General features: G+C 30.5%; 1 protein-coding gene across 1 annotated transcript in view; it reads right to left on the reverse strand.

Annotated features, from left to right (window-relative positions):
- Positions 1-201: 201 nt before the first annotated feature.
- Positions 202-27,670, reverse strand: part of Cbp53E (Calbindin 53E) — a 41,554-nt gene continuing 14,085 nt past the window's right edge. The window contains exons 7-13 of the mRNA XM_080166871.1: positions 23,138-23,221; positions 12,640-12,695; positions 11,888-11,933; positions 11,352-11,408; positions 5,936-6,007; positions 3,692-3,778; positions 202-3,291 (exon numbers count right to left, since the gene is read on the reverse strand). Of these exons, the coding sequence (XP_080022997.1) occupies positions 3,241-3,291; positions 3,692-3,778; positions 5,936-6,007; positions 11,352-11,408; positions 11,888-11,933; positions 12,640-12,695; positions 23,138-23,221 (453 nt within the window). The 3' untranslated portion in view covers positions 202-3,240. The remainder of the gene's footprint in view (positions 3,292-3,691; positions 3,779-5,935; positions 6,008-11,351; positions 11,409-11,887; positions 11,934-12,639; positions 12,696-23,137; positions 23,222-27,670) is intronic.

Genomic DNA, 27,670 nt, shown 5'->3' on the forward strand with positions numbered 1-27,670 from the left:
TTTTATTGCTGTAGATTTTACAGATTGGTGTAGATTACAATAAAGTGGGGCGACTTAAACAATTAAATATTCAACATTTAGGTTTTGTATTTCCTCCTTTTTCACCAGACACGCCTTGGAAATTGAACGCACTTGCATCAGACAGACTAACAGTACTCCAAGCCTTGTAATGTATCTTTGCTACAAGAATAGAAACAAAACTTTTAAGAGACAAAAAACAAAAATTTATTTCATATAGAACAGAACAATATTATGTATGGAAAAAACATTTTACAAGTTTTTTTTTTATGATAAGTCAACAACTGTTTTGGTATTTCGATCAAAAATAGATTCACATGTACATTTGTATTTAATATATTTTTCATAGATATATTATATATGCATGTATACTAATATTTAATTAAACTTATTTATTTGCAGATTATTGTGCATTATTCAACATTATAACTTGAAAAATTTGTTGAACAGCTGCAGCCACTTGAAATTTTGTGGATTTTTGCCTTTCTTTTCAGTGTTACATGATATCTTCTAGTTTACTTCATTAAATCAAAATTACATTTAAAAGCATTTCATTCTTAGCATAAAAATATGATATTATTGTTCAGTGCACTTTTAAGGTAAATTCTGACTCATAAAGAGGGAGTTAAACTATGGTTAAGTATCATGCTATACAGGGAAAGCAAGCTAAAGTGTCAATTCTGCCAAAATTTTACATTAAAATTTTCTTAGACATTTTAGAACTAGGTTACAAATTGAAATTTTGATTGAAAAAAATCTAAATAAATAAAACTCTTTTGTAATACTTTCTAATTTAAGTTAATCTTTAAAAAATTGTACAAAATAGGTTGAGGACCCTGTAGTCACTGAAATGCAAAAAATTGTATTATTTCGAGCATGCAAATTGTAAACTTTTCCTTCCAAAAAGGCAAAACTATTTCTCCAACAGCAAAATAATTTTCATCAAACAATACATTTTGATATATTATTTATAGGAATTAAAGATTTATAACTACATGTTGAAAGATTTTTAAAATTTTTGTATATTTTATTTATATACTGTAATTATAGAATCTAAGAGCACTTTTCTAAGAATTGACATATTAGCTGGAATCTTATAAAAGCTAGGTATACCTATGTAAGTTGAAGGAATACCAAAGTTAAGATAGGTATACCTATATATTTATATAAGATTCCAGATTAGATTACCTACTTGGGACAAACACGAGATAAAGATGCTAAAAACATATGAATATCATATAAGTTAGAGTTTGCTTGCAATTTGGAGTTTTTTTCTCAATCAAGTTGGGACTATGAAACCAAACCTCGGTTAGTTGAAGGTTTCGCGGCCCAAACTGTAAAATGTTTGAAAGTCAATATGTAATGATTGTTGCAGAATAAATATTAATTGTTATTTTTTTATATAAAAAAAGATTCAAAGTTTGCATCTGAAAATATTTTTATTTTATTTTATAGAGAATAAAGAATAAAATTTTAAGACTGATCCTTATTTAAGTTAAATCAATTCATAAATTTTGGTAATAATATTTAACAAAACACATATAAACAGTAAATATCGTTTTAACATACATACACTCATTTATTATTTAGACTATTGAACTTTTTTAACGAGAGCTGTTTTTTTAACATAATTGTTCAATCTATCCTCTACAGTCTACACAGCACAAAATACATTCAAGCTAATTTAAATTAAATAATCAAACTCAGTCATTAGGTAGTTCTGTATCTTTATATTTTTAGATATTTTGTCAAAAATTTTTTCTTCTAATTGTGTTATTTATATGTTAAAAAATAAGATGAATATTTTTAGATGTAGAATTAATTAGAATAATGACATCACGAGAAATATTCTTTATGCTTATCAGAAATTTTTTAATGAATAATTTTTTCTGTCTAAAAATAAATTGTAATCAATGTACTTTTTAATTATTTTTACTTTCTGCAATTTTTCAGGTGGCTTAGGGAAAAAAGCCAACAAAAAAAACTTTGCAATGACATTTTTTTTCTGGTGAAATAAGCCAAACTTTAATCAAAGTTAAATCGTTTAAAGTTTGTAACTGTGATGTATTTTGAAAAGTTTATTTTGTGATACATTGCTTTGCACCAGGCCTACAGTACATCAGTCACGCTGCCCTTAATTCAATCAAGAAGTTCTGTTTTGACACAAGAAAATTTACATTAGAATGCCCTTTTGAAATTTTTGTGAGATTTTCTTTAAAACATTATTTTAGAAAGCAAATTTATGTTATGAATGATTCCTTAATAACTAATGGATTAATAAATGAATAATAAATTTTGGATGTAAGAGAAATATCTTAATTGAATAAAAGGAGAGCGTGCACATAATGTTTGTTGCACACAAGGCCAACAAAAGTATACACTTATACATTACTCACAATTTTAAGTTTTTATAAACATAAATTTATTATTTGGTATTAAAGTAATTTATAATTAGATTTAATGCAGATAAAAAGTCTTAAAATGAATAATAATAAATATATATTTTAGGATATGACGAAGTTTTCATTAAAATTGGCAAGATAAACATCAATATTTTTTTATAATATTCTGTCCCGTGTCTTCTCTTAATTTAGTTAGATAAAATATTTAGTTTAAAACGTCAAAAGGATTCTTACGGCAAAACGGCTAAACGCACTGAAATGTTATCCTTTTACCGTACCCGAAAAATAGCTTTATTTGTGTGACTTTATAAAAAAAATTAAAATTCTTACGAATGTTTACCCAGTGTATGTCTAGTTAAACAAACTCAGCTAAACTTTTGTTGACCAATTCAAAGATGTGGGCGTAGTTCTCACAAAATTTATTTAACTTTAAACATTTCTATATCAAAATTATTTTGCATTATCTGCCTTATCAAATTAAAACTTAAAATATAAAAGTTAGATGCATGAGTGGATTGCTGAGTATTGGGAGCGCTAATGTATTATCATCTTTGATAGATAATAGTTTTATTTTACGTCTTTTTGAGAAACAAAATATATTTATGTAAAAGATAAAAGTATATATACGCCTCCAATACACAGCTATCCATGTATGTATCTAACTGGATGAGCTCACAAATGTTAAAAATCATAAATGCTTGATGGAATTGTCTTAAATGCCTTGTAATAGGCTCTCAGAATTAAATGAGCTATTAAGTTGAACTGTAGATGTTTAATGTAATTATTGTTAAAAGCAAAGCTTTTCTTTAATTGTTTTGATTTACTGTCCGCCTGTCTGCTCTGCCAGGGCCATAAGAATCATAGTCAACTCCTAAAATTATATTTATCAATAATTTAAGGATATCTGAATGGAGGGGATGGGGGGGGGGGGTAGGTGAGGCGTCGACCCTCCGAATTTGATATAAATTTTTTAAAAGAAACGTAGAAAAAAACTTTCATGGGTAATTTCTCTTTGGAATGCTTTGGTACAATCCCCCAAAATAGTTTAAAACCTTCCTTGGGCATATTAGAAGCTACACTAAAAAGAGAGAAAGACATCTTATTACTTTCACATAAGTATAATAATACAATATTCTAAATGGCAAAAAAAGATAGAGACAATATAGTATTTCTTCAGGTGATAGTCCCTTCTAGTATGTAAAGACACGAAATAAAATATTCAGCTAGAAGCAAAAACCGGTAAAAATTAATTAATCAAGCTTCGCTATTACCTTTTTAGAGATCTTTCCATCCTTGTTGGAGTCACATCCCTTCATAATGGCATCATGGAATTCCTTCAAGTCTTTAGAGTCATAATCCTGAAATAAGGACAATTAACTAACATAGCTAAATATTCAGTAAATAAAAAAAAGAAAGCTTGGTTATGGACAGTATTGTCAATAAATTGCTGAATGTAACATTTTCAAAAAAAACTCTCAATCAACTGGAACTCCCACCTGAACCCGAGATTGGACAGATTATTTACTTTACATAGGTTAGATAAAAAAATGTAAAAGTATAGATGTACAACCCAGACAACTACCTGGTCCAAGTAGTGGGGACCTTTTCGTCTGCTAGCAAATTGCTTTATGCTATTTTGAAGCGACTTTGCTGTGGTAATATTTCCGACGCTATTGGCTTATATTGAAAGACCCAATTAAAAGTCGGCACATGGTCCCCACCCCCGTGGATATAGAGTCATTTAACCAATACCCAACTCTATTCTTTTACTTTATTGGTAAGATTACTATCAATCATATTAATAGTCATAAATAAATGATAATATAGTCTCCAGTTACAAATGAACACTTTGTCATAATTGCTATATATGAACAAAATTCTGAGTTAATTAAACCAATTTGATAACAATTATTCGTATTAAAGTGGTTACATCTAATTTAAACTAGACAAAAAAATAACCATTATTGAAAAGTCAAGAAGGGTGGATGGACTTTTTAATCTAATCTCAACTTTTTAGATTTATACACCTTTTCAAGCTGCCAACTATTAAAATAGGAATAAAAGACAAAGCCATTCTATCTAATCTTTAATTAAGTTTTATTTCTAAAGTAACTATGAGGCCAAGCCCAATAGAGAGAGTTTAACAGTTAGATTGATGCATTGATTACTGTGTATTAGGATAGTTTAAATTTTTCATATTTATCAATTTTAGGCCTTGTTAAAATAAGATTCTTGTTCTAACTGATATCTCCTGATATTCCAAAAAAACATTGTTCATTTTATAAGTTATTTTAGAGTAGTTTATTTTTAAAAACTTTTCTACTAGTAAGCAACGAATCAAACAAATCCTAAAACTCTAAAAGTGGAAGACATCTTTTTTTAAAGAAAACAATACTAATACTATATCTTGTTTAATCACTATTGTGTGTAAAATTATAGCTTATTAAACCCAATTATTAAAACCCACCCTCTAATACATAGTAATCCATTTGTGTGTCCAACTGAAAATATTTTAATTGTATTTGGAATTGAAAGAAGAATCTCTCTCTCTCTCTCTGTATTATTTATTTTGAAAACAAATTGTTGGCTTACACACAATCTTCAATAAATTCTATTGAAAACAAAGTTTGCCCAACAGCAAAGCTTTTCTTCGTTTAAGATGTTGTGTCGAACCTCGTAAAAGTGTCGGACTATGACGTCAGAAAAAATAACAATTAACCAATGAGAAGCCAGTATTCACTGTAATTGACCAATGGTAAAATATATAGCGGTCTCTCATTGGTTAATTGTTAATTTTTTCTGACGTCATAGTCAGACACTTTTACTGGGTTCTGTTGTGTCCAGTCCATCCGACTTTTCTTAACGCTAGTCCTCAATTTGCATTTAGTCATGTTGATCTGGTAATACTCATTTCAATTTCTATATATCGGTCTGAGTAAGTTAGTTCTTTCATTGTGTGTTTTGTTACTATTTTGCTTAATAATTTTGAAATGAATAGCTGCGTTACAACAGTAGCATTTCTACAATTGAATAAAAATGAACAAAATTATAGTTTGAGCTTCGCTTGTTTGAGTTCCTTGTTCCTTGTATAAATTGTGAGTGTTGGCAGAGTGAGAAAGTTTTAACCAGATTATAATTGATCAAATCAGGCATATTCTGTTTATATAGCTTTTTTTCCCTTTGTCCTTAGCTTCAAATAAATTTAGAAAGAAGTTGTCTTTTACCAAACTTCCAAACAAATCATTTGTAGGTCTTTTAGACCCCAACGTCACTTAATTTCAAACAAATTGAAAACAAGGAGTAGGGAGATGTAGCTTTTCGTTGTTTGTTTATTACTTTTGTAACGTTAGGTTAAGGCCCTGCAGATAAATGCCCCGCAGGGTTAGGGCCTTCTAGATGGGGTTATGCATTGAAACAAATTATTTGCTTCCTTCACTCTAAACTTTAAAATTATTAGGCGGGGGGGATTATTGTTTAGGGAAACAAGGCTTATTTTTTTATTAATAAGCGCTCACCTTCTTCGCCAAAGACAGGAGATCTTTCAGAAAGCCGTGAAGTTCCTCGTTTTCAATGGTACCGCTGTTATCCTACAAATATTTACAACATTTATTTATGCACTAAAATATCCACATGTTCAATATATAAACGCTCGCAGCAAAGATCCTCAAATATTTCAATACAAATTAAATTTTAGCGCTTATGACACTATTTTCCAAAAGTCTTTGTAATAACTTTTGAAATATTTATTATATCTATATTATTACATTTTACAATTACTTTCTTTCCAAATGTTATAAAGCAGCTGTAACCAAGAACTGAATTAATTCGAAAAAAATCATTTTATCTGGCCCCCTAAATATCAGTTTAGAGTTATTTCGCTTTAAGCCTTGATACTATTTTAAAGTGTAATAAAGCATAGATTTGTTAACATTACAAGTTTATAATTATGATATAAAAATTAATATAAAGCACGGAAATCTTGGGACTAGAATTAAAATTATGTAATCAAGATCTTGTATGAAATGTAAAATGAAGCTTGAAATTAAAACCTGTGAAATGAATTTTAAGTATGAAGCACATGGGTGAATATAAATCTTGACTGAAACATAGTTAGCACACAAAACCTATCTAGTTCATAAAATCAAATTTATCTTACATTGTTCATTTTCTTAAAGCAAGTTAATACTAATTGTAAGTAAATTTACCAACTTAATTTCCCACTCTTTGCTGCACCTAAGGCCATGTGAAGACAAAGTAGGACTAAGCTGGCTTATCTTATTATCAATAAAATGAACTTTCATCCTATCTAATGACTATTTAAGATGGGTGCAGTTCTTGGAATGAATAATAGCCTAGTGATCTCTTGCTGTACTTTTAAGCATATTTAGAAGGGGGTGGGTTAAATTTTAGTTTTAGAAAAAGTAATTTTTTGGGAGGAAGGATTTCTCTTAGATTTCTCTTAGAAGGATGCAGATACCCCAAAACAAAACAGATTAAACCTTCTGGATTAATTAAAGGAGTGTCATATAAGTCCTGTAGTTTTTGAGGTCTTTAGTTACAGACATACAAACATCTTGTTACATTTTATTACAGTATTACATTATTCACATTTTATATTTATTATCTCTTTAAAATGGTTTTACTATATTCTCAAACTGCTCTATTTAATATTGAAATGGATTGAAACACAGCTCATAAATCTAACATAACTCATTGAAATCAATTATGCAAAGTGTATCCTTAGCTTTATATACTCTTTAATAGCAAAGCTTTCCCATAATATATGTTGTTTCTGTCTGTACATCTGTAATTGATAGTTTATTTAAGGCATGTTAAAATTGTCTTATCAATTTTGAACTTGGCATAAGTTTTCATTTGAAAGTTAGTTATAAATTAGACAGAGCAGCAACTCTATTATTGTCACAAGAATGTCCAAGCATTCATTCAAAACATATGAATTAGACATAGCAGCAACTCTATTAGTGTCACAAGAATGTCTAAACGTTCATTAAAATTTTTGTTATAATGATTTCTAGGACAACAAGGTACAAATTTATAAGCAAAGCAAAGTTTTAATTATGCTCTAAAACAGAATCCTCTAATTACGCATTTTATAAAATTTTACTTAAAATTTTGTTTAGACTTAACTTTACAAGTGTTAAAATTAGTTTGTCCCACAGTCTGCTTTTAGAGATTCACTTTTATGGATGTTGTCATTTTTGTTATTATATGCAGCACATCTCTTGTAAAGAATATTTGTGTAAAATATATTTTAACTTTTAAATGATTTATGTTCAAAAGATAAAACCAATTTTATTAACAAAGTGCATGAAATACGTACACAATCTCATTTAGAAGCTATATATTTTTTTAAAAATTCATCATATCTTTTTTCACTCGGTTTTCTGTGTCTATCAGAGAAAATATTATCATATTTCACACTTGAATGACAATTTAATCCAGATTCAATTACTTGACACTCTTCTTTCAAACTTTTTTAAATTTAAATTTGGTGAAAGAGTTGGAAAAATTCAAATGTTTCAAATTTTGCTCTAAATTTCCTCCATCAGTAATTTCAGGGGCTTGGTTTGATATAAATTGAATTAATGTGCGTTTAAGTGTATATATTGTAGTTTCTACTAACTCAAGGCTTGTATAAATTCTAAAATATGTATATTGGCATATTGAACTGGGTTTCAATTTGAGTATTAGATTACATCTAATATCAGTTAGATATAATTTTCTAACAAAAAGTTAACAGTTTATTGTAATTTTTTGTAACTTTGAACCTTACAGAAATGATGATCCATTATTAACTGGGATTAATATGGCCATATTAATTACAAGAAATTTTTGAAATTATTTGTGAATGGTATTTTTTTTGAAAAGGTATAAAAAAATTTTCATCCCATGTAGCATTAGTATTATTCTCTATTTTTAGTATTAAATTCATATATGACAGAAATAATTAATAGATAATTAATAGCTCACCATTGCATTCCAATATCTAAATGTTTGTCATCTATTTGAGGAAAAAAAGGAAATATTCAAGATAAATAGAATAAAAGAATTTGAATTTATATTTATCTGTTCAACGACTATGCTGAATATTATATGGTTGCTCGCCAAAACTTAAGAGATAAACTAAACTCTATAACTGTAAAAATACAAATATACAGATAATCCAATTTGCCGTTTGCATATTTTCATGCTCACAGTTTGGGAGATAAAAAGAATAATTGTGTTAACAAGGGGTGACGCTATCTATCTAGATTCGCATATTTGTTTGATAGTAGTTTAGCTGTAAATAGACCAACCATACAAAATTGTATAGTAAGATACTAAATGATTTTGGGTAAAAGGATGATATATTAGGTTCCCTATGGTCTAATTGCAGCCAAATTGATGTAAAACAAAATGTCTAACAATATTTCTAAGTTATAGTTTTAAAAGCTATTGATCCATCTCAACCCAAGACTACTTTATCAAACTAACATCTTTGTACAGGCCATGTATATATTTCAATAACTAAGGTTATCATTCTCAATCGTCCTGTAAAGGACAAAAACACAAATCAGTAAATAATACATACAAAAAGTCTATTTTTGAAGAATCTGAATAAGATATTTAACGTTTCTTTTTTTTTCTTTTTGATTTGAAGAATTGTAGAGATGCATCGCATCTTTATAAAAGGTTATGTAATTAGAAATGCTAAGTTATAGACTGTTTTTTGCTAAATATTAGATGAACATGTCTTATTTGAGAAATATAGGTATAGTGAGTCGCAATTAATCTTTTTTTTTTTAATTAGAAAGTCAGTATTTTGCTGCTGCCCTATTATATAAAGTAGTTTTTATCTGTATTTTAAGATTTTGATAACCACTGAACTGATTAAATGCTCCACATAGGCCCTGAGTTTGGTTTAAGGCTAATTAATTTTTTTGTCCTGGGATGGGTTTAGGCTATTTTACTAAATACTAATTTACTCTATCCCTTCTTATACAAAGCCCCTAGCTAGATTCTTAGGGCGCATTCGCTAGTTATATAAATAGGTTTTTTTTTCTTTCTACCAATCTGTCACTTACTAACATTTTTGTGAATTTTGTATTATTATGTTTAAACATTATATTTATTAATTATATTAATAAAACATTATCAGCTTATGCTCTTATGATGGAAAAGCCTTCAATATTCTCATAATCATCCAACTTGAATATCTGCAATTTTCATTTTTTATTAATTCAGGGAGTGAGGGGACAATGGCAGCTAAACTAATCTATCATCCCTTTATTTCCCCTCAATTTTGTCAGATAATAAATTCTGTATAGTCCGGGGGGGGGGGGATTCATTATCCATTGTCTTTTCCCTGAATCCCTGATTTAATCCCTCTCTAATTGGTTGGCGCACATATTTGCAAAGCATATTCTTTTTAGTAGCGAAGCTACTCTATAATTCACAATGTCCGTCCGTCCGTCTGTCCGTCTGTCCGTCCGTCTGTCCGTCCGTCCGTAATTAATGAATTGGGGGAAACGTGATTTTCTCGGCTCCTATAAAAGATAGAGAGCTGAAATTTTTTGACAACATTCCCATCATTAAGGAGCACAATTAACTTTAAAACATCAATGGCGGTCGGACTGTTTTTTAGCAGGTTTTAAGCTATTTTTTATATTTTCCAAATTTTCTCCATATCTTTGGTGTTTATGGTCCGATTTTCAAAACTTTTTCAGTTAAAGATATCAAAAGTAAATTTCCCTTCATTTGAAGAAAACAACAATGACGGTCAGACTGCCTTTTTGCAGGTTTTTGGCTATTTTTATATTTTTTCACATTTTTACCCATATCTTTGGTGTTTATGGTCCGATTTTCAAAATTTTTTCATTTAAAGATATCAAAATTAAATTTCCTGTCGTTTAAAGAAAATAACAATGACAGTCAGACTGCCTTTTTGCAGGTTTTTGGCTATTTTTATATTTTTCACATTTTTACCCATATCTTTGGTGTTTATGGTCCAATTTTCAAAATTTTTCAGTTAAAGATATTAAAATTAAATTTCTGGCGTTTTAAGAAAAGAAACAATGGCGGCTAAACTGCCTTTTAGCAGGTTTTTGGCTATTTTTATATGTTTGACATATTTCCCCATATCTTTGGTATTTTATGTCCAATTTTAAAGCTCTTTTGCATTACCAGTTTCAAAATATTTTTTCCCATTGTTATGTGGATCTAGTAGGTATGTAATTTACTTTAACCGTCTTCATCATACAAAAAAAACAAGGTTTCGTGTTTATTTTCTCCAATAAATCTATTCTTGATTTTAATAAATACACTTTAAATCTACTTGTACGTATTCCCATCTACAATTTTTTGTGCTTCGCTACTTATGGATGTTGTCATCCTTGTTTTGCATTTATCTCACAGTGAATTCAAAAAGTCAGCCTGACTTTAATAAAGCATTTGAATATTTTTTATTAATTGATTGATGTTACTTATTATTTGAATAAAATAAGGTTCTAGAAATTAAGGGGGGAGGGGAGGGAGGTAGTTTATTGTTTGTTTATTACTTAATGTCAAACTACGGTAATGTTATGATGCGTACAGGGTTAGGGCTCCCTGCAGGGGTCAGACATATGTATAAAATTTTTACCCTTCCAGTTATCAATTTATTTCTATGTGATCGGGGGGAGGGGGGGGGGGGTCAGTGCTCGCTAGGCACTTTAAGAAAAGGTTCCTGTTTTTTTTTAATTTGAAAGAATTGCTTTAATGAAACAACTTTGGCAAAAAAAGGCAAATGAAGGAAGAAAGAATTTACAATTAAATTCTGTTAAGGATAAATGGGTAAAAATAACCAATATTATCATTAATAAAAAAAAACATCCTTTATTTTGTTCACCACTTTCATCCTTTTTGCATGTTAAAGATTAATGTTAAACTTACCCTGTCATAGAGAGCGAACACTTTTTCAATATCTTCTTTTCCAACTCCAGAAGAACCCTGAAATATTCTAATATTAATATTGGTTCATGTGAAATCAAATACCCCTTCCAAGATACTTCATATCCTTCAATATTTAATTTTACAGGTAAAGTATTTATACAGCAAGGTTTTATAAAAAGTAAATTAATTCGTTGACAGGCTGTTATATTATCTTTTGTAAGTAGTTTTTTATTGCACCAAATTTTCGAAAGCATTTTAAATTTTAAAAGCATTTTTTTGCTGATAAAAAAAAAATTGGAACATATAACAAAGGCAAAAAGACAACTATATCATTACTATCAATAGGTTAAAATGTTTTTTTCCCCTCCATATTTATCTAATGTACGTGACAATGACAAGTAGTTTATTAATGGCAAAATAATTACTGATGGCATAGCAGCTACCGCCCCTGTTTAAGCAGCTGCCGATTCCTGGTTTAAGCGACAAAATTCTAGATACCAAAAAGAAATAGAAAAGTACTGTAAATTAGGTTTTACCTTGAAGACTTGTCTTGTCAGAAAGTTTTCTTTAACAGGCAAAAGTCTAAAATAAAATCATTCATGAGTATAAGGGATTGATTCGAGTTTAAATTAAATGCCGGTAGAACGTCAACACCTCACTAACAACTAGCGAAAATCATACCAAATCCACTTATAAGAAGTTAAAATAGACTGTATATACTTTTTTTAACATGCTTCGACAGCCCAACTTTTAATTTTTTAAAGTAAAAATCTTTTTTTAAATTTTGAATGTGGGGGCATCATTTATTTGGGCGATTTCTCTTAGGATGATGTTGGAACCATTACCAAAATACTTATAATCCTTCTAAGGCCCTATGAAAATCTTCTCTGTAAAGGAGAAACATATCGTATTGTATTAGTGTAAAAACAGAAATGCTCAAAGAGAAGATGCACTTCTAGAAAGATGTCTTTATATAAAAAAAAAATATTTAGTTGAATAAGATAATCAATTTTTTTACAGGAAATGAGTAGTTGACATTGGGGAAATAGAAAAGACATAAATATAGAAAGGAAATTTCCAAAAAATTATTAAAGAATTTTTGTTTATGAAAAGCATCGTATTACAGACAATTTTCTACGTATATTAAAAAAAATTTAAATTATGTCAGTTTTGTTAGCCCGGGAATTCGGCCCCTCGGGACAAACAAAACTGGCCAAGATCTTATAATTTTTTATTTTAATATCCGCGGACAGCTGTCTATAAGACTATACTAAATTAAAAATCTTACTTTGTCATCTCAGAAAGTTGGAGCTTGCCATCCTTGTTTGTATCAAACACGTTCAACTAAAAATAATAAAAAGAAATATAAAAAGTTTAGGATGTGACTGTTTGTGAGATCCTTAAGATCATATCAATTGCTAGACAGATTATGTGCTCATTTTCTAGGGAAGCTTTATTCATGTTCTGGGCACTTACAGGGTGGGGGTAGGTATTGTTTCCCCACCCCCTTTCTATTTCGCTAGAGGAACATCCTAAAAGATCTGAACAGAGACAGCGTAAAGTTACACCAAAAAATGACGTCATACAATAAAGTTAACCAAGGAGAGGCCAGTATACACTTTATTTGACCAAAGGTAAAATTTATTTAAAGTTTTTTTACTACAACAATTAATATATTTAGTTATGAAGCTACACAGAAATAAAATTATTCAGTAGCTTCATAAAAAACATAAACGCTTTATGGTATATTGATTAAATTATTTACTGCTATTTCTTTTTTTTTTTAATGTAGTTCCGCGACAAAATTGTCCTTGTTTTATTCAATACAGTAACCATTCCTTCAGGCCTAAGTTAACTTAAAATTTTGTACAATGTACATTACTCTGTTCACTAAGTTTAGTAAAATTGCTTCCATATTTTCTTTGAGACCAACTTTTTACAATTGGAGCACAATAACCCCGCTAACAACCATCCCAACTCCTCTCTCTTATTTTTGAGCAAGAACAATTATTTAACTCAAAAGTAGAAAAGTGTTTAAAACGATTTAGACCTATCTTACAAGCTTAATAAACCACATTTATATTTTTTGGGGGGGAGGGGCGGTTGGTAGTTGCTTTTCTTCAGTAAAAATTGACTATGATCACATTTTCTCTCCAACTTTGTGTGTGCTGTTCGCTTGGATGGATAGGTTGGATATAGTCACTAGCTAAAAAGGTGTGTATTCATTTCCACAGATTTGTGCATTACAAGACCTTTCTTATTAATCGAATGCAAATATTTAAGAATATGAGTTTTCCGAAGAAAGTAAAACAAAAGGAAAAGTAATTTGGAGCTGTAGTAATAATATGCAATTATGATTATTTGATAATGTGACACAAATGCGGAAATAAATGCACACCCACTAAAATAGGACCACATGACTCAATTTTATAAACTGCGGCTCAAATTTTTAATTCAACTTTTGGGAAGCTCTACAGAATGAAAGGAAAGGAAACTTAGTTTAATTAGAATAGGTTGGAATAAAGAATAAGTTTGCTTTAAAATTGTTCTAATTGAAAATTTTCTTTAGAAAAATTTCAACCTTTCCTAACATATAATCGCAAATAAACACACTCACACATTTAAGCATACATAATTATCTCTGAAACAAGCAGAGAAATTTAATAAATGTATTTCTCGTATTCATTCGAATCCGGTGGATAGGAACCGGTTCTCATCCACACGAAAAAACTATGTCTATCATCGTATTATATCCAGCTTTCTACGAATATAAAAATGTACAATCATAAGATTAAAACCAGTTTTTTTCGCCCGTGCCTTCGGCACCTAAGGACTAAAAAATTGGTTCTAATCTTATAATTGTACATTCTATATCCGCGGAAAGCTGTTTATAATACGATGAAAAAAATAACTATAATTAAACAATTGTAATCTACAGACAAATACCGTCGTTTTCATTGGCCACATTTTCTTTTGCAGATCATTGATTTCTTCTTTTTTTATTCATGAAATAAACAAACTACAGAGATCTATATAGCAAGATAGCTGAGAAGATCACATTAATTATTTAAGCTAACTAATTATACTAAGTTATAGGGTAGCTGCTCTATTAAAATGTGTAGGTGTACTACAGGTACATGATAAAATCATTATCTACCATATAATATTGATATTGTCACAAACTATTGGACTGTTAACATATATGTACATATATCTAGAAATAACGATGTGTCTTCATTTTCGCATATGCATCAAATTATCAAATCATCAGAATTGAAAGTTTATACTACAGTTCAAACTGAGGTGGATTCTTATAAGACTTTTTTGGCTCACTGAAATCAGTTAGGCTCTCGGTGAGGCAAAATTATCCCCACCTAATGTTTAGCGAGCCTCACTGATTTTAGTGAGGCACTGGACCAAAATGTTTTTTAAGAATCTACCTCTGTTTAGTACCAAACTTTACTTTATCCACTTTCATTTTATTAATATTGAGTCTTTTTTGCGGTTATAAAACACTTGGCATTGTGGATATAATATAATGCGGCGGTGTTGGCACACCTTAAATAATACATTATACAAGATTATATTTCTTTCTTGGCATAAGCATTGCTCTTCCCAGCGATACAGGGAAAGGGGAGAATAAAAAATAGGTAAATCTCGCACACTGTTTTAAGCGGCATATAAAGGCCTACAAATAATCTGGAATAGCGATAAATCAATAATGCATAATTATCTCGCAGTGCAGAGAAATGCGCGAAAAAGACCTATTATTTTTCTTCAGTGAAGCTTTCCCTGTGCATAATTGGATCTTGGCTATTCCAGATTATTTGTAGGCCTTCTTTTGCCGCTTAAAATGGTGTGCGGGTATGATCTGTACGTTCAGCCGTTTGGCAGCTAGCAGCCTTTAAAATTCATAGATTTTTGGAAATATTGCTTACCAGCAATATTTTACCGTGAACTGCAGTAGATCCATTTTTTCTAAATCAGCAGGTATTGTAAAGTAATAGGATTTAATAGTTATATATATTTAAACAATAAATATTTTTTACGCCGATAAATTATCCTTAATCCATGACAAAATGTTTTGCTGAATATGTTTAGTTCAATTAAGCAAAGACCTTGATTTGTTTACGTCAATTAAATAGTTTTTACCTTATATTATGGATTTTCTTGGCACGCAGAACATATTCTAGTCAACTTAGTTCTATTTTTTTATGCTTTCCTTCAACCCATTTTATGATTAATTCCTATAACATTTAGGACTTATATAGAAAGATTATGAACTCTTTGAGTTTATACCAGAAGTCTGTACCTCCATTTAAAACATGCTGATTTTTAACTTACTTGACATCAACTTTTAGTATGATATAATCATTCTATTCATCTGAATTTTGGAATGATGATTTCTGGGACAACAAGGTACAATATAATATGCGAGGCATTTTTATAATTAAATCTAAAAATCAGGGATCGGAAGCCTCACGTAAGCCGCGTGTAAGCCTCAGTGAAATCGTGATTTTATCACTATAAAATTCAGCTGGATGTATAAAACGGCTCTTTAGCAGACAATCCTACTTTCTTAAATTTTTTTTTTCTGCTCACAAGCAGGTTTAAAACTGAGGCTTATGCGCGGCTTACGTGAGGCTTCCGATCCCTGCTAAAAATTGAAAGTATGTCCTTTTACTGTATCCTGCATTTAAGCAAATTTGCAACAAATTAATGTTCAGCTTATTAAATTCTGACACTTTACAAGAGTTACTATTGTTTGTCCTTTCTTCTATTTTATAGATATTGTAATTCTTATTTCCTTTATGGTCGTATGGACCCTTGTTAATTAATTATGCCATGTTAATGTAACTGTATTTATTTACTAATTAATTGATACGTGAAGAAATAACGCTTGGGATTTACTACCTGGAATCAGAACAGAAAACAGACTTATCTGTCTCCCAAATGGATTGGTATGCCTATCTAATAGGTTAATAATATTATATGATAATTATATATCTTAATTGCTTTTATTGCAAATAATTGAAAAAATAAAAAATAAAAGAAATAGAAGAAAAATATAATAACTTTCTACATAAATAAATCAAAGATAAAGTCATAATCTTTTATTGCTCTTATCTAACTATTTATTTTTGCCCCGAACTTCTTAAATATATTAATAGTATGTTTAATATGATCTTGTAAATAGCTTGAGCGATCAATTAATAATTTTTAAGAAAGAACAGTATTTGTTCCTGTAAGGTTATTGTCTATCTAGCTTTGAATGGGAGGGATGGGACATTGGGCTGTTTATTACAAAATCTTAACGTTTTCTCATTCGTTGGCTTTACAATTTTTTGGACTTTTATTGAATTTCGATTTGTTGGTTTATAAAAATGAGTGTCCAAACGTTTCAACCACTAATTGTAATCTACAGAAGGTGTATTTTTTGTATCATCATTGGGGATGTAAATAATTTATTGTCCATTGTCTTATCCCTTTATACCCTATTTATAGAATAGCTACGCTATTCACAATAGGAATTTTGCCTTTTCTATTCCCAGGAGGAAAATTAAAAAGAAAATCAGAGAAAAGGATTAGATAAACTTTCAGTCTGAATTGTTACACAGTTGTTTGTTTGTTAAGAGTAGGATAATACACTTTTATTTTCTGGTGTACATTCACTTACACCAATAGCACTTTATGGTATACTAGAACCATCACAGGACCTATGTGAAGCTTACCTATAAGAGAGAACCCAATCGGTTCAGTAGTTAATAATATCTTAACTTCAGACAAATGATCCTTACTACTTTGATTTATAATATATACTAGTTAGTGACTTAACCCTTAGCATATAGGCCCAGGGGCTTCTTATTAAAAGGTGTAGGGAGGGATCATAGCTATAGCCTAAAACCTTTCTCGGTCATATGTCAAGCTTCCCTAAAAGGGAAAACTTGATCGGTTCTCTAGTTGTTCAAACAAAAAACTTTACTATTTGATTTAATAAGATAATATTTTCTTTTCGCAGAATGAACCAATAGCAAATTAATAATTTGAGCTGTTTAATTATTAGAGTGAAACACAGGTAAAGAATCATTTTGTGCTGTAATAATATGCAATTCTGATTTGAAACATGCGTGGAAGTTAATTTACACTATGTATCAATACTTAAAGTTTAAGCGAAAGTTATTTAGTAACTTTGGAATAAGGGAGAAGAAAATTAATCCACCCCCCCCCCCAATATTCATAAATTTTACATTCTAAGAATTAAGAATGAAGTATATTTATCTTCCATTGTGTTATTTTTTTGTTTGACTAATAACATTCACATATTTAATATTTTTAGGGTACCAAGAACAGAATTTTGTTCTAAAAAAAAATTTATTTATCATTAATTGTCTGATCCCTGTATCCTTGAGAACTTTGACAATCTACATACACTAACTATTTTACTATAACTAGATTAGATAGCAAAACTTTTTATTCTATTACATGTTACATTAATAGGACAAAATAAGATTTACAATTTGCCAATTTCCCTCGTTTCGCAATAGAATACAAATAACCTTTTGAAGAAAAAGTATTATTTTTATGCTTATTACATTTTTGCTAGGTTAAGTAAAGGTTGGAAGAGCCCTGAAGTGATTGTACCCCATAATGATATTGCCAATTGAAATGGTTTGATTTCGGACATTTCGACACTATTTAACTTTTATAAAAGATCTTAAAATTAAAGTAGATTTTTTATGAGAGTTAAAAAAATGTGGTACAGACTTAAAAAAGATTTATTTTTTATTTTCTTTATATGTTAGATTGTCCGAAAAAGACTAATTCAAGCTTCGCATTGATGGATGTTTTCATTCTTGTTTGGCTATTAATACAATTCAAACTTATATAATATAGTATCAATACAAAAACCAAATGATTTATTAGATATCAATAAATGTTTTTTATTATACTGTGTTAATATTTATTTGATTGAGGATACAATACAATTATTTGATTTTATTTCTTTTTATGGTCCAAGTATGACATAGAGGAAAAGTTTACAATAAAGCACTATCAATGATTTATGTCGATTTTATAATATAAAGAAAAGAACCACAAAACGCAACTCTAATAATGACAAAATATTAGAAATTGTAATGATTTAATTCTTTATTTGGCTTATTTTAGAAAAATTTTATTACAGACTATCTATCTATCTTTGTTTACAAACATAAACCTTATAGATAAACAGTATAAAGTCTTTAAGCTAAATCTTATCTACATTTTCTTTCTTTACATTTGCATAAAGAGAATGGTGGAAAGGGTTTTACAGTGGGTAAGCACACACTATAACCAGGAAGTAATATTAGACAACAGAGTATAGACTTATCATAGACTGATTAATAGTAGGTAAGCACACACTATAACCAGGAAGTAATAATAGACAACAGAGTATAGACCTATCATAGACTGTTTTATAGTAGGTAAGCACACACTATAACCAGGAAGTAATATTAGACAACAGAGTATAGATCTATCATAGACTGTTTTATAGTAGGTAAGCACACACTATAACCAGGAATTGACAACAGAGTATAGACCTATTACAGACTGTTTTATAGTAGGTAAGCACAGACTATAACCAGGAAGTAATATTAGACAACAAAGTATAGACCTATCATAGACTGTTTTATAGTAGCACACACTATAACCAGGAAGTAATATAAGACAACAGAGTATAGACCTATCATAGACTGTTTAATAGTAGGTAAGCACACACTATAACCAGGAAGTAATATTAGACAACAGAGTATAGACCTATCATAGACTGTTTTATAGTAGGTAAGTACACACTATAACCAGGAAGTAATATTAGACAGCAGAGTATAGACTTATCATAAATTGTTTTATTTTGTTAAGCCTAACTTTATATAGCAGGGGGAAAAAAGCGGTTATCTTATTTTTTTACTCTTTTTCACACAATAAAATAGCCTTACAAATCCAAACACTTACTCTCATACAAAACACACAAAGAAACAAACAGAAAAGAAAACCACGGAGTGCCATCATATCCGCATAAATACAAACATTCATAATTGATATAACCTTTGTTGTAAACATCATGATTATATTACTTTAGTTCAGGTTAGAGTAGTTTATTTTTTGCAACATGATATCCCCGTAGGATCAGGGCATCCCGCATAGGTTAAAAAAAAACTATTGATAGAAAGCTTAATATATTAATTGATATTTGGCTATGAATTATCATTTTGATTCTAACTGATGGCTAACCTGTTGGCTAAGCACTATATCAAAGCTCTCATAATAATTTTGGACGCTAATCTTTTTTGCATTTTTATAATGTTTTGCTATGCTTATTTTAACGATTTTATAAAGACGTTTTTTTGTGGATGTTATGGCACAGGAGAAACTACATTCCTGGAATAGCATTTATAAAAAAAATCCTATTCATACAAAAACAGTTTTCTTGGGAATTTCTTTTTGATTTATGTAAAGCAAACTAAGCTTGTACTATTTTAAAATATCTTAATATGAAAATAGGTAGACTGTAAAACTACATGTTTACTAAGATCTCGTAAACAATTATACTATAGTAACCTCATATCTATAGCTATTAACATATCCCTGTATCCGAAGCTTTTTATATAAAACTATAAACTATTTTATAAAAAAGGACGTCATACTGGTCTACCATTAGTCATTTTTAATGTTTACTGGTCTAACATTGATAATTTAGTCTGTGTATTGGTCATTTGTATTGTATGACGTCATTTTTTATATTATATTAAAGAGCTTCCTGTATTCCTAGTAAAAAAGTTACCATAGTATCTGTATATTCAATGAGCATGTCCTCTGTGACCTCCTGGCTCTTGCTATTAACCTATCAATGTATCACTAATAAAAATATTACCATAGTATCTGTGTATTCAATGAGCATATCCTCTGTGACCTCCTGGCTCTTGCTGTTAACATATCAATGTATCACTAATAAAAATATTACCATAGTATCTGTGTATTCAATGAGCATGTCCTCTGTGACCTCCTGGCTCTTGCTATTAACCTATCAATGTATCCCTAATAAAAATATTACCATAGTATCTGTGTATTCAATGAGCATATCCTCTGTGACCTCCTGGCTCTTGCTGTTAACATATCAATGTATCTCTAATAAAAATATTACCATAGTATCTGTATATTCAATGAGCATGTCCTCTGTGACCTCCTGGCTCTTGCTATTAACCTATCAATGTATCCCTAATAAAAATATTACCATAGTATCTGTGTATTCAATGAGCATATCCTCTGTGACCTCCTGGCTCTTGCTGTTAACATATCAATGTATCTCTAATAAAAATATTACCATAGTATCTGTATATTCAATGAGCATGTCCTCTGTGACCTCCTGGCTCTTGCTGTTAACATATCAATGTATCTCTAATAAAAATATTACCATAGTATCTGTGTATTCAATGAGCATGTCCTCTGTGACCTCCTGGCTCTTGCTGTTATCATATCAATGTATCTCTAATAAAAATATTACCATAGTATCTGTGTATTCAATGAGCATATCCTCTGTCCCTCCTGGCTCTTGCTGTTAACCTATTAATGTATTCCTAATAAAAATATTACCATAGTATCTGTGTATTCAATGAGCATATCCTCTGTGACCTCCTGGCTCTTGCTATTAACCTATCAATGTATCCCTAATAAAAATATTACCATAGTATCTGTGTATTCAATGAGCATATCCTCTGTGACCTCCTGGCTCTTGCTGTTAACATATCAATGTATCTCTAATAAAAATATTACCATAGTATCTGTATATTCAATGAGCATGTCCTCTGTGACCTCCTGGCTCTTGCTGTTAACATATCAATGTATCTCTAATAAAAATATTACCATAGTATCTGTGTATTCAATGAGCATGTCCTCTGTGACCTCCTGGCTCTTGCTGTTAACATATCAATGTATCTCTAATAAAAATATTACCATAGTATCTGTGTATTCAATGAGCATATCCTCTGTCCCTCCTGGCTCTTGCTGTTAACCTATTAATGTATCCCTAATAAAAATATTACCATAGTATCTGTGTATTCAATGAGCATGTCCTCTGTGACCTCCTGGCTCTTGCTGTTAACATATCAATGTATCTCTAATAAAAATATTACCATAGTATCTGTGTATTCAATGAGCATATCCTCTGTCCCTCCTGGCTCTTGCTGTTAACCTATTAATGTATCACTAATAAAAATATTACCATAGTATCTGTGTATTCAATGAGCATATCTTCTGTGACCTCCTGGCTCTTGCTGTTAACCTATCAATGTATCCCTAATAAAAATATTACCATAGTATCTGTGTATTCAATGAGCATATCTTCTGTGACCTCCTGGCTCTTGCTGTTAACCTATCAATGTATCACTAATAAAAATATTACCATAGTATCTGTGTATTCAATGAGCATATCCTCTGTGACCTCCTGGCTCTTGCTGTTAACCTATCAATGTATCACTAATAAAAATATTACCATAGTATCTGTGTATTCAATGAGCATATCCTCTGTGACCTCCTGGCTCTTGCTGTTAACCTATCAATGTATCCCTAATAAAAAAGTTACCATAGTATCTGTGTATTCAATGAGCATATCCTCTGTGACCTCCTGGCTCTTGCTGTTAACCTATCAATGTATCCCTAATAAAAAAGTTACCATAGTATCTGTATATTCAATGAGCATGTCCTCTGTGACCTCCTGGCTCTTGCTGTTAACATATCAATGTATCCCTAATAAAAATATTACCATAGTATCTGTGTATTCAATGAGCATATCCTCTGTGACCTCCTGGCTCTTGCTGTTAACATATCAATGTATCTCTAATAAAAATATTACCATAGTATCTGTATATTCAATGAGCATGTCCTCTGTGACCTCCTGGCTCTTGCTGTTAACATATCAATGTATCTCTAATAAAAATATTACCATAGTATCTGTGTATTCAATGAGCATGTCCTCTGTGACCTCCTGGCTCTTGCTGTTAACATATCAATGTATCTCTAATAAAAATATTACCATAGTATCTGTGTATTCAATGAGCATATCCTCTGTCCCTCCTGGCTCTTGCTGTTAACCTATTAATGTATCCCTAATAAAAATATTACCATAGTATCTGTGTATTCAATGAGCATGTCCTCTGTGACCTCCTGGCTCTTGCTGTTAACATATCAATGTATCTCTAATAAAAATATTACCATAGTATCTGTGTATTCAATGAGCATATCCTCTGTCCCTCCTGGCTCTTGCTGTTAACCTATTAATGTATCACTAATAAAAATATTACCATAGTATCTGTGTATTCAATGAGCATATCTTCTGTGACCTCCTGGCTCTTGCTGTTAACCTATCAATGTATCCCTAATAAAAATATTACCATAGTATCTGTGTATTCAATGAGCATATCTTCTGTGACCTCCTGGCTCTTGCTGTTAACCTATCAATGTATCACTAATAAAAATATTACCATAGTATCTGTGTATTCAATGAGCATATCCTCTGTGACCTCCTGGCTCTTGCTGTTAACCTATCAATGTATCACTAATAAAAATATTACCATAGTATCTGTGTATTCAATGAGCATATCCTCTGTGACCTCCTGGCTCTTGCTGTTAACCTATCAATGTATCCCTAATAAAAAAGTTACCATAGTATCTGTGTATTCAATGAGCATATCCTCTGTGACCTCCTGGCTCTTGCTGTTAACTTATCAATGTATCACTAATAAAAATATTACCATAGTATCTGTGTATTCAATGAGCATATCCTCTGTGACCTCCTGGCTCTTGCTGGCCCCCTTCAGGATGTCTCTCAGGAAGTTCTGAAATAAATCAGGATTAATATTAAATAGCTTATTTTAAAAGATTTTCTATAATAACGGTCGGTCTGTTATAGATGAACGAATAGTCATCTATAACTTGAACATGATAGAACTGTACTATTGATTTTAAACTTTGCATGATGATATCTGGAAATCATTTTTTTTGTATGATACAATTATTATATTTATTAAATTTTTATTATACTGATTCCTAGAACAGCATGGTATACTATTTTAAGCGAATCATTTCTATAATCAGGTCCTAAAATGTAATTATGTCCTTATGTAGGTAATTTTGAAACAATATAATTAGGCAATTGGGTCCGCAGGGTTAGAGCCCCCCGCAGGGGCTAGAAAAAGACGAAAAACTAGTGTAAAAATACGAAGAAACGCCCCATAGCAGGCGTTGCCAAGAAAGGTACTATACCCAAACGTTTTTTCTTCTTAAAAGTACAATCTTTACTTGAAATAGATTATGATTAGCCTGGGTTAATATGAAGATTTACGATGTTTGTTATTATATCCTTTCTTTCTTATATTGGATAAAATGATAGGTACGATCCTTTAATTTCCTCATTTGGTCTATAATATCCCCCTCTAGTTTAAAGCAAGGATAACAAAATCAATGAAAGCAAAGTTAACAGTGAATCAAATCTAACAATTCCAATTTTATCAACTTTAAAATAAACTAACAGACTTATTGTTAGATTTCACTGTATTTCTACATTTTCTAGTCATTTTTTAAGTTGATTCTGATATGCATTAATTTACGATTAAAGCTATCAATTTAATCCCTAAAAACATTAACATCTAACGCTAATATTTTCAGGTATTTAATTCGGGAGGGGGGGGGGGGGGGAGGATGCCAACTGACAAAAAAAGGATCTTATCCAAATGATAAATTATTTTGCAGAAGAACCTTGATAATAAGTATATACTTAAAAGGAATGGGTTGCGGGTATTCTTTAGCAGGATAAATGGCAGGTAGTGTAATAAATTAATTGGGGGCAGGTCGGAAAACATTAGGATATATATTGTTCGAAGCGCAACTACTTTAGTATTGGGGTATGTCCGGATGTCTACTGCCCCGAAAATCTGTTCTTAAAAGTATTGGGATAAACTTCAAACTTTTGCCAACCTTTTTAAAAACCATATGTTTACAAACACATATATTTAACCTAGCCTTCTTTTTTTTTACCCCCTAATATGTTGCCCTTTAAATAAGAAGTACTCAAAGGGAGGGAGGGGACAATGGGCTGTTTTTACACTAGTCCCCAAAGTTTTATATTTTTCTTATTCGTTGGCTTAACAACTTCGGAGACATTTGCTGAATTTGGATCGGTTGGGTTATTGAGTTAAGTGTCCAAACGTTTCAACCAATAATTTTAATCTAGAGGAGAGGTTATTTTGTGTATCGTCACTGGGAATGTACATCAATTTATCGTTGATTGTCTTATCACTTTAGATATCTATGTATTCCTTACTTTTCATTTGATTGGATGTTATGAGCTTTCCCTAAGGCCAGTTAACTTTTAACTCCTATAGAGCATTGAGAGGGCACAATACCAACATTCATAATAAGATAACCATATGTTATTGTTTATATGTAATTCTTATCTTCAGCTGCGCTCCATATGGACAAAATTATGTTAGTGTTATAACCTCTAATGATATACATTTGTATTAGGCTTTAGTTTTTATAATTGATAGCTTTAACACAGGAAATATCAAGTAATAGCAATGTTTGTTATTAATTTTAATATGCACACAATTATAGTGCGGGCAGATCAAAATATTTTCTTTATTGGAACAGATAATAAAATATATTGGGGACCTCCTAAATGGTAAAAAGGGTCCTTTACAAATATAATAAAAGTAGAAGTAGTCCGTCAATAAACTTGTCTGTCTGAAGCTTAAGATCTCAGTAACCGCTATAGCGGTTAGGAATTACTCTTCAGGGAATATAGATACCGGTAATGCGGTGGTTTTAAGCTATTTTGCAAATAAACCTTTGAACCCAATTTTATTTCCTGTAAAAATACAACGACTATGGCACATCATGTTCTTAAACTGTCTATTACGGGACAATGTCCCTAGAGGCTAGGGGTAAATTCATTAATACTGAGTACATAATGATTATTGTTTTGCTGCTCTTAAAAAAATACCATCAAAACCAAAAAGACACATTGAACCCAGTAAAAGTGATTATGACGTAAAAAAATAATTAGCCAATGAGAGGCCACTATAAATTTTACCATTGGTCAATAATGGCCTCTCATTGGCTAATTTTTTTACGCCATAATCAGTCCGACACTATTACTGGGTTCGACACATTTAAAAAATATGAAAAATAAGTAGAGTTTAATATAATTTTATTTCAAGAAAATACGAAAATTTTGCGCTTCCCACCAGCTGAAAAATATTGTATATAACTCCCGTAGTTTTCTTGTATTAAATGTTTACTCTTCATTCATAAATTTATTCTTTCATATAATAGCATGTCTGTCAACATTTGACACAATTTTTTACATTCCCTTTCAATACAAGGGAAAAAGAATAAAGATTTTATACAAAAATACCAGCGGCTAAGCCCCTAGCATATAGGGGCTCTTTATTCGAATTGGTAGATAGAAAAATAGCTTAAAATCTTCCTAAGACTAAAATCTGAAAATAAAATAACCTAAATCCATCATAAGACCTATGAAAATCTTACCTAAAATAGATAACCCAATTAGTTCAGTAGTTATTGAGATCTTAAGGTTCAGATAAAAAAAATTGACTACTTTATGTCTTGTAGTTCCGTTAAAATTTTACCCATTTAAGATTTTACTCTGAACTCAAGAAATAAATTGGTGCAATCCTTTACTTTTAAAGCAGAAAATTAAATCTTGAAAATTAAACATTATTTTTAAAAAAGCAAAAAATATATAGCGGACAAACTAACATCCTATGTCAAATAGAAGTTGCGCTACTATGTCCATAACGATCAATTGTAGTCCCTATATTACAACCAGAGCTATGCCAAACTATTAAAGAACATAATATATGATTATATGAAGATATACAAAGCAGTAAATACTTGCAACAAGACTATTATCTGGAAATTGTATACAACAAGGACACGTACGATCATACCACGCAAAGATGAAAATTAAATTAAATTGAGTAACTGGACAAATTGTCTCAAAAATCAGCCATGTGACGTCATAAAAATGAGGGATTGTCAATCTCTTTAGGTTTTTTTTTCGTTTCTCTTCACCCTCATTTTTATGACATCACATGGCTGATTTTTAGACACTTAAATTGATGCAACAACACTTTTTGTATTCAACGAAAGCTGAACAGGTAATAATTCTGAATTTGCCTTTATGTGGATTTTTTAGAACTTCTCAAATAGATTAAACTTGGTCAAGCCTACAAACATTGGAGTAGTGAAGCAAAGGTTAGTAAAACACAACTGGCGTGTTTATAATAGTTAAGCAGAGATGTAAGCAGTGGCTGGGGAATAGTAGAATAGTAAGTGGGCCGGGTAAAGAAATTGTAGTAAAAGGAAATGAAAAACCATTAGCAGCTCAAATCTGGGTAAGATATCTCTAATTGACTATTGGGCCCCCTTATATCATTCCTAGCGCATCTACTTTATAATTAGGGCATGCATTGTTATTGTAGAACAATTATAGAACAATATCTTCTGAAACCATTATTATTTCTAATGGCCCATGGTGAGGTAAGGAATTTATGCCCCTTTTAGTATCACTGTAAAAAGTAACTTTTCAAAGTGTCTCAAAAATCAGCCATGTGACGTCTTAAAAATGAGAGAGATTAGAGGAGAAGTGGGAAAGAAACCACTAAAAAAATGGATAATCCCTAATTTTACATGGCTGATTTTTTAGACAATTTGTAAAGTTACCTGTAAAAAAAACTAGAAAATTACTACTTGCACTTTCCTAAACGAAGATAAATTTAAACCAAATTAAGGAGGGTTAAAAGAGGTTTATCTGCAGTTGAAAGGATGACGCCAAAATCTTACACAAGAGGTAAATAAATATTTAGCCTGAACAGAGTCTGAACACATACTTTTTTATAAATTATTAGCCCACTGTAGATTTGGCATATCAAGAGAAAAATATCAATATAATTTTTAATAGCGAAGCTACTCTAAAAGGGCATGCATGTAGGTTTGTGCGAGGATCCGTTCATGAAAGCGAATCATATGCTCAGAAAGCATTTGTTTTAAAAATTCGCCTTTGAATTTACTGTGCAATACATCTCGTTTTATTCTGGGATCTAAAGGGATAAGACAATGGCTGATAACTTGATGTACATCCCCAATTATAATACACAAAATTAACCCTTTTGTAGATAAAAATTAGTGGTTGAAACGTTAGAACACTCGACTTAGTGAGCCAACCAGTCAAAATCAATAAGTGCCCAAAGTAGTTTGACCAA

The sequence above is a fragment of the Acartia tonsa genome, chromosome 1 (genome assembly GCF_053477335.1).
Source record: "Acartia tonsa isolate MP-2025a chromosome 1, ASM5347733v1, whole genome shotgun sequence".
NCBI lineage: Eukaryota > Metazoa > Arthropoda > Copepoda > Calanoida > Acartiidae > Acartia > Acartia tonsa.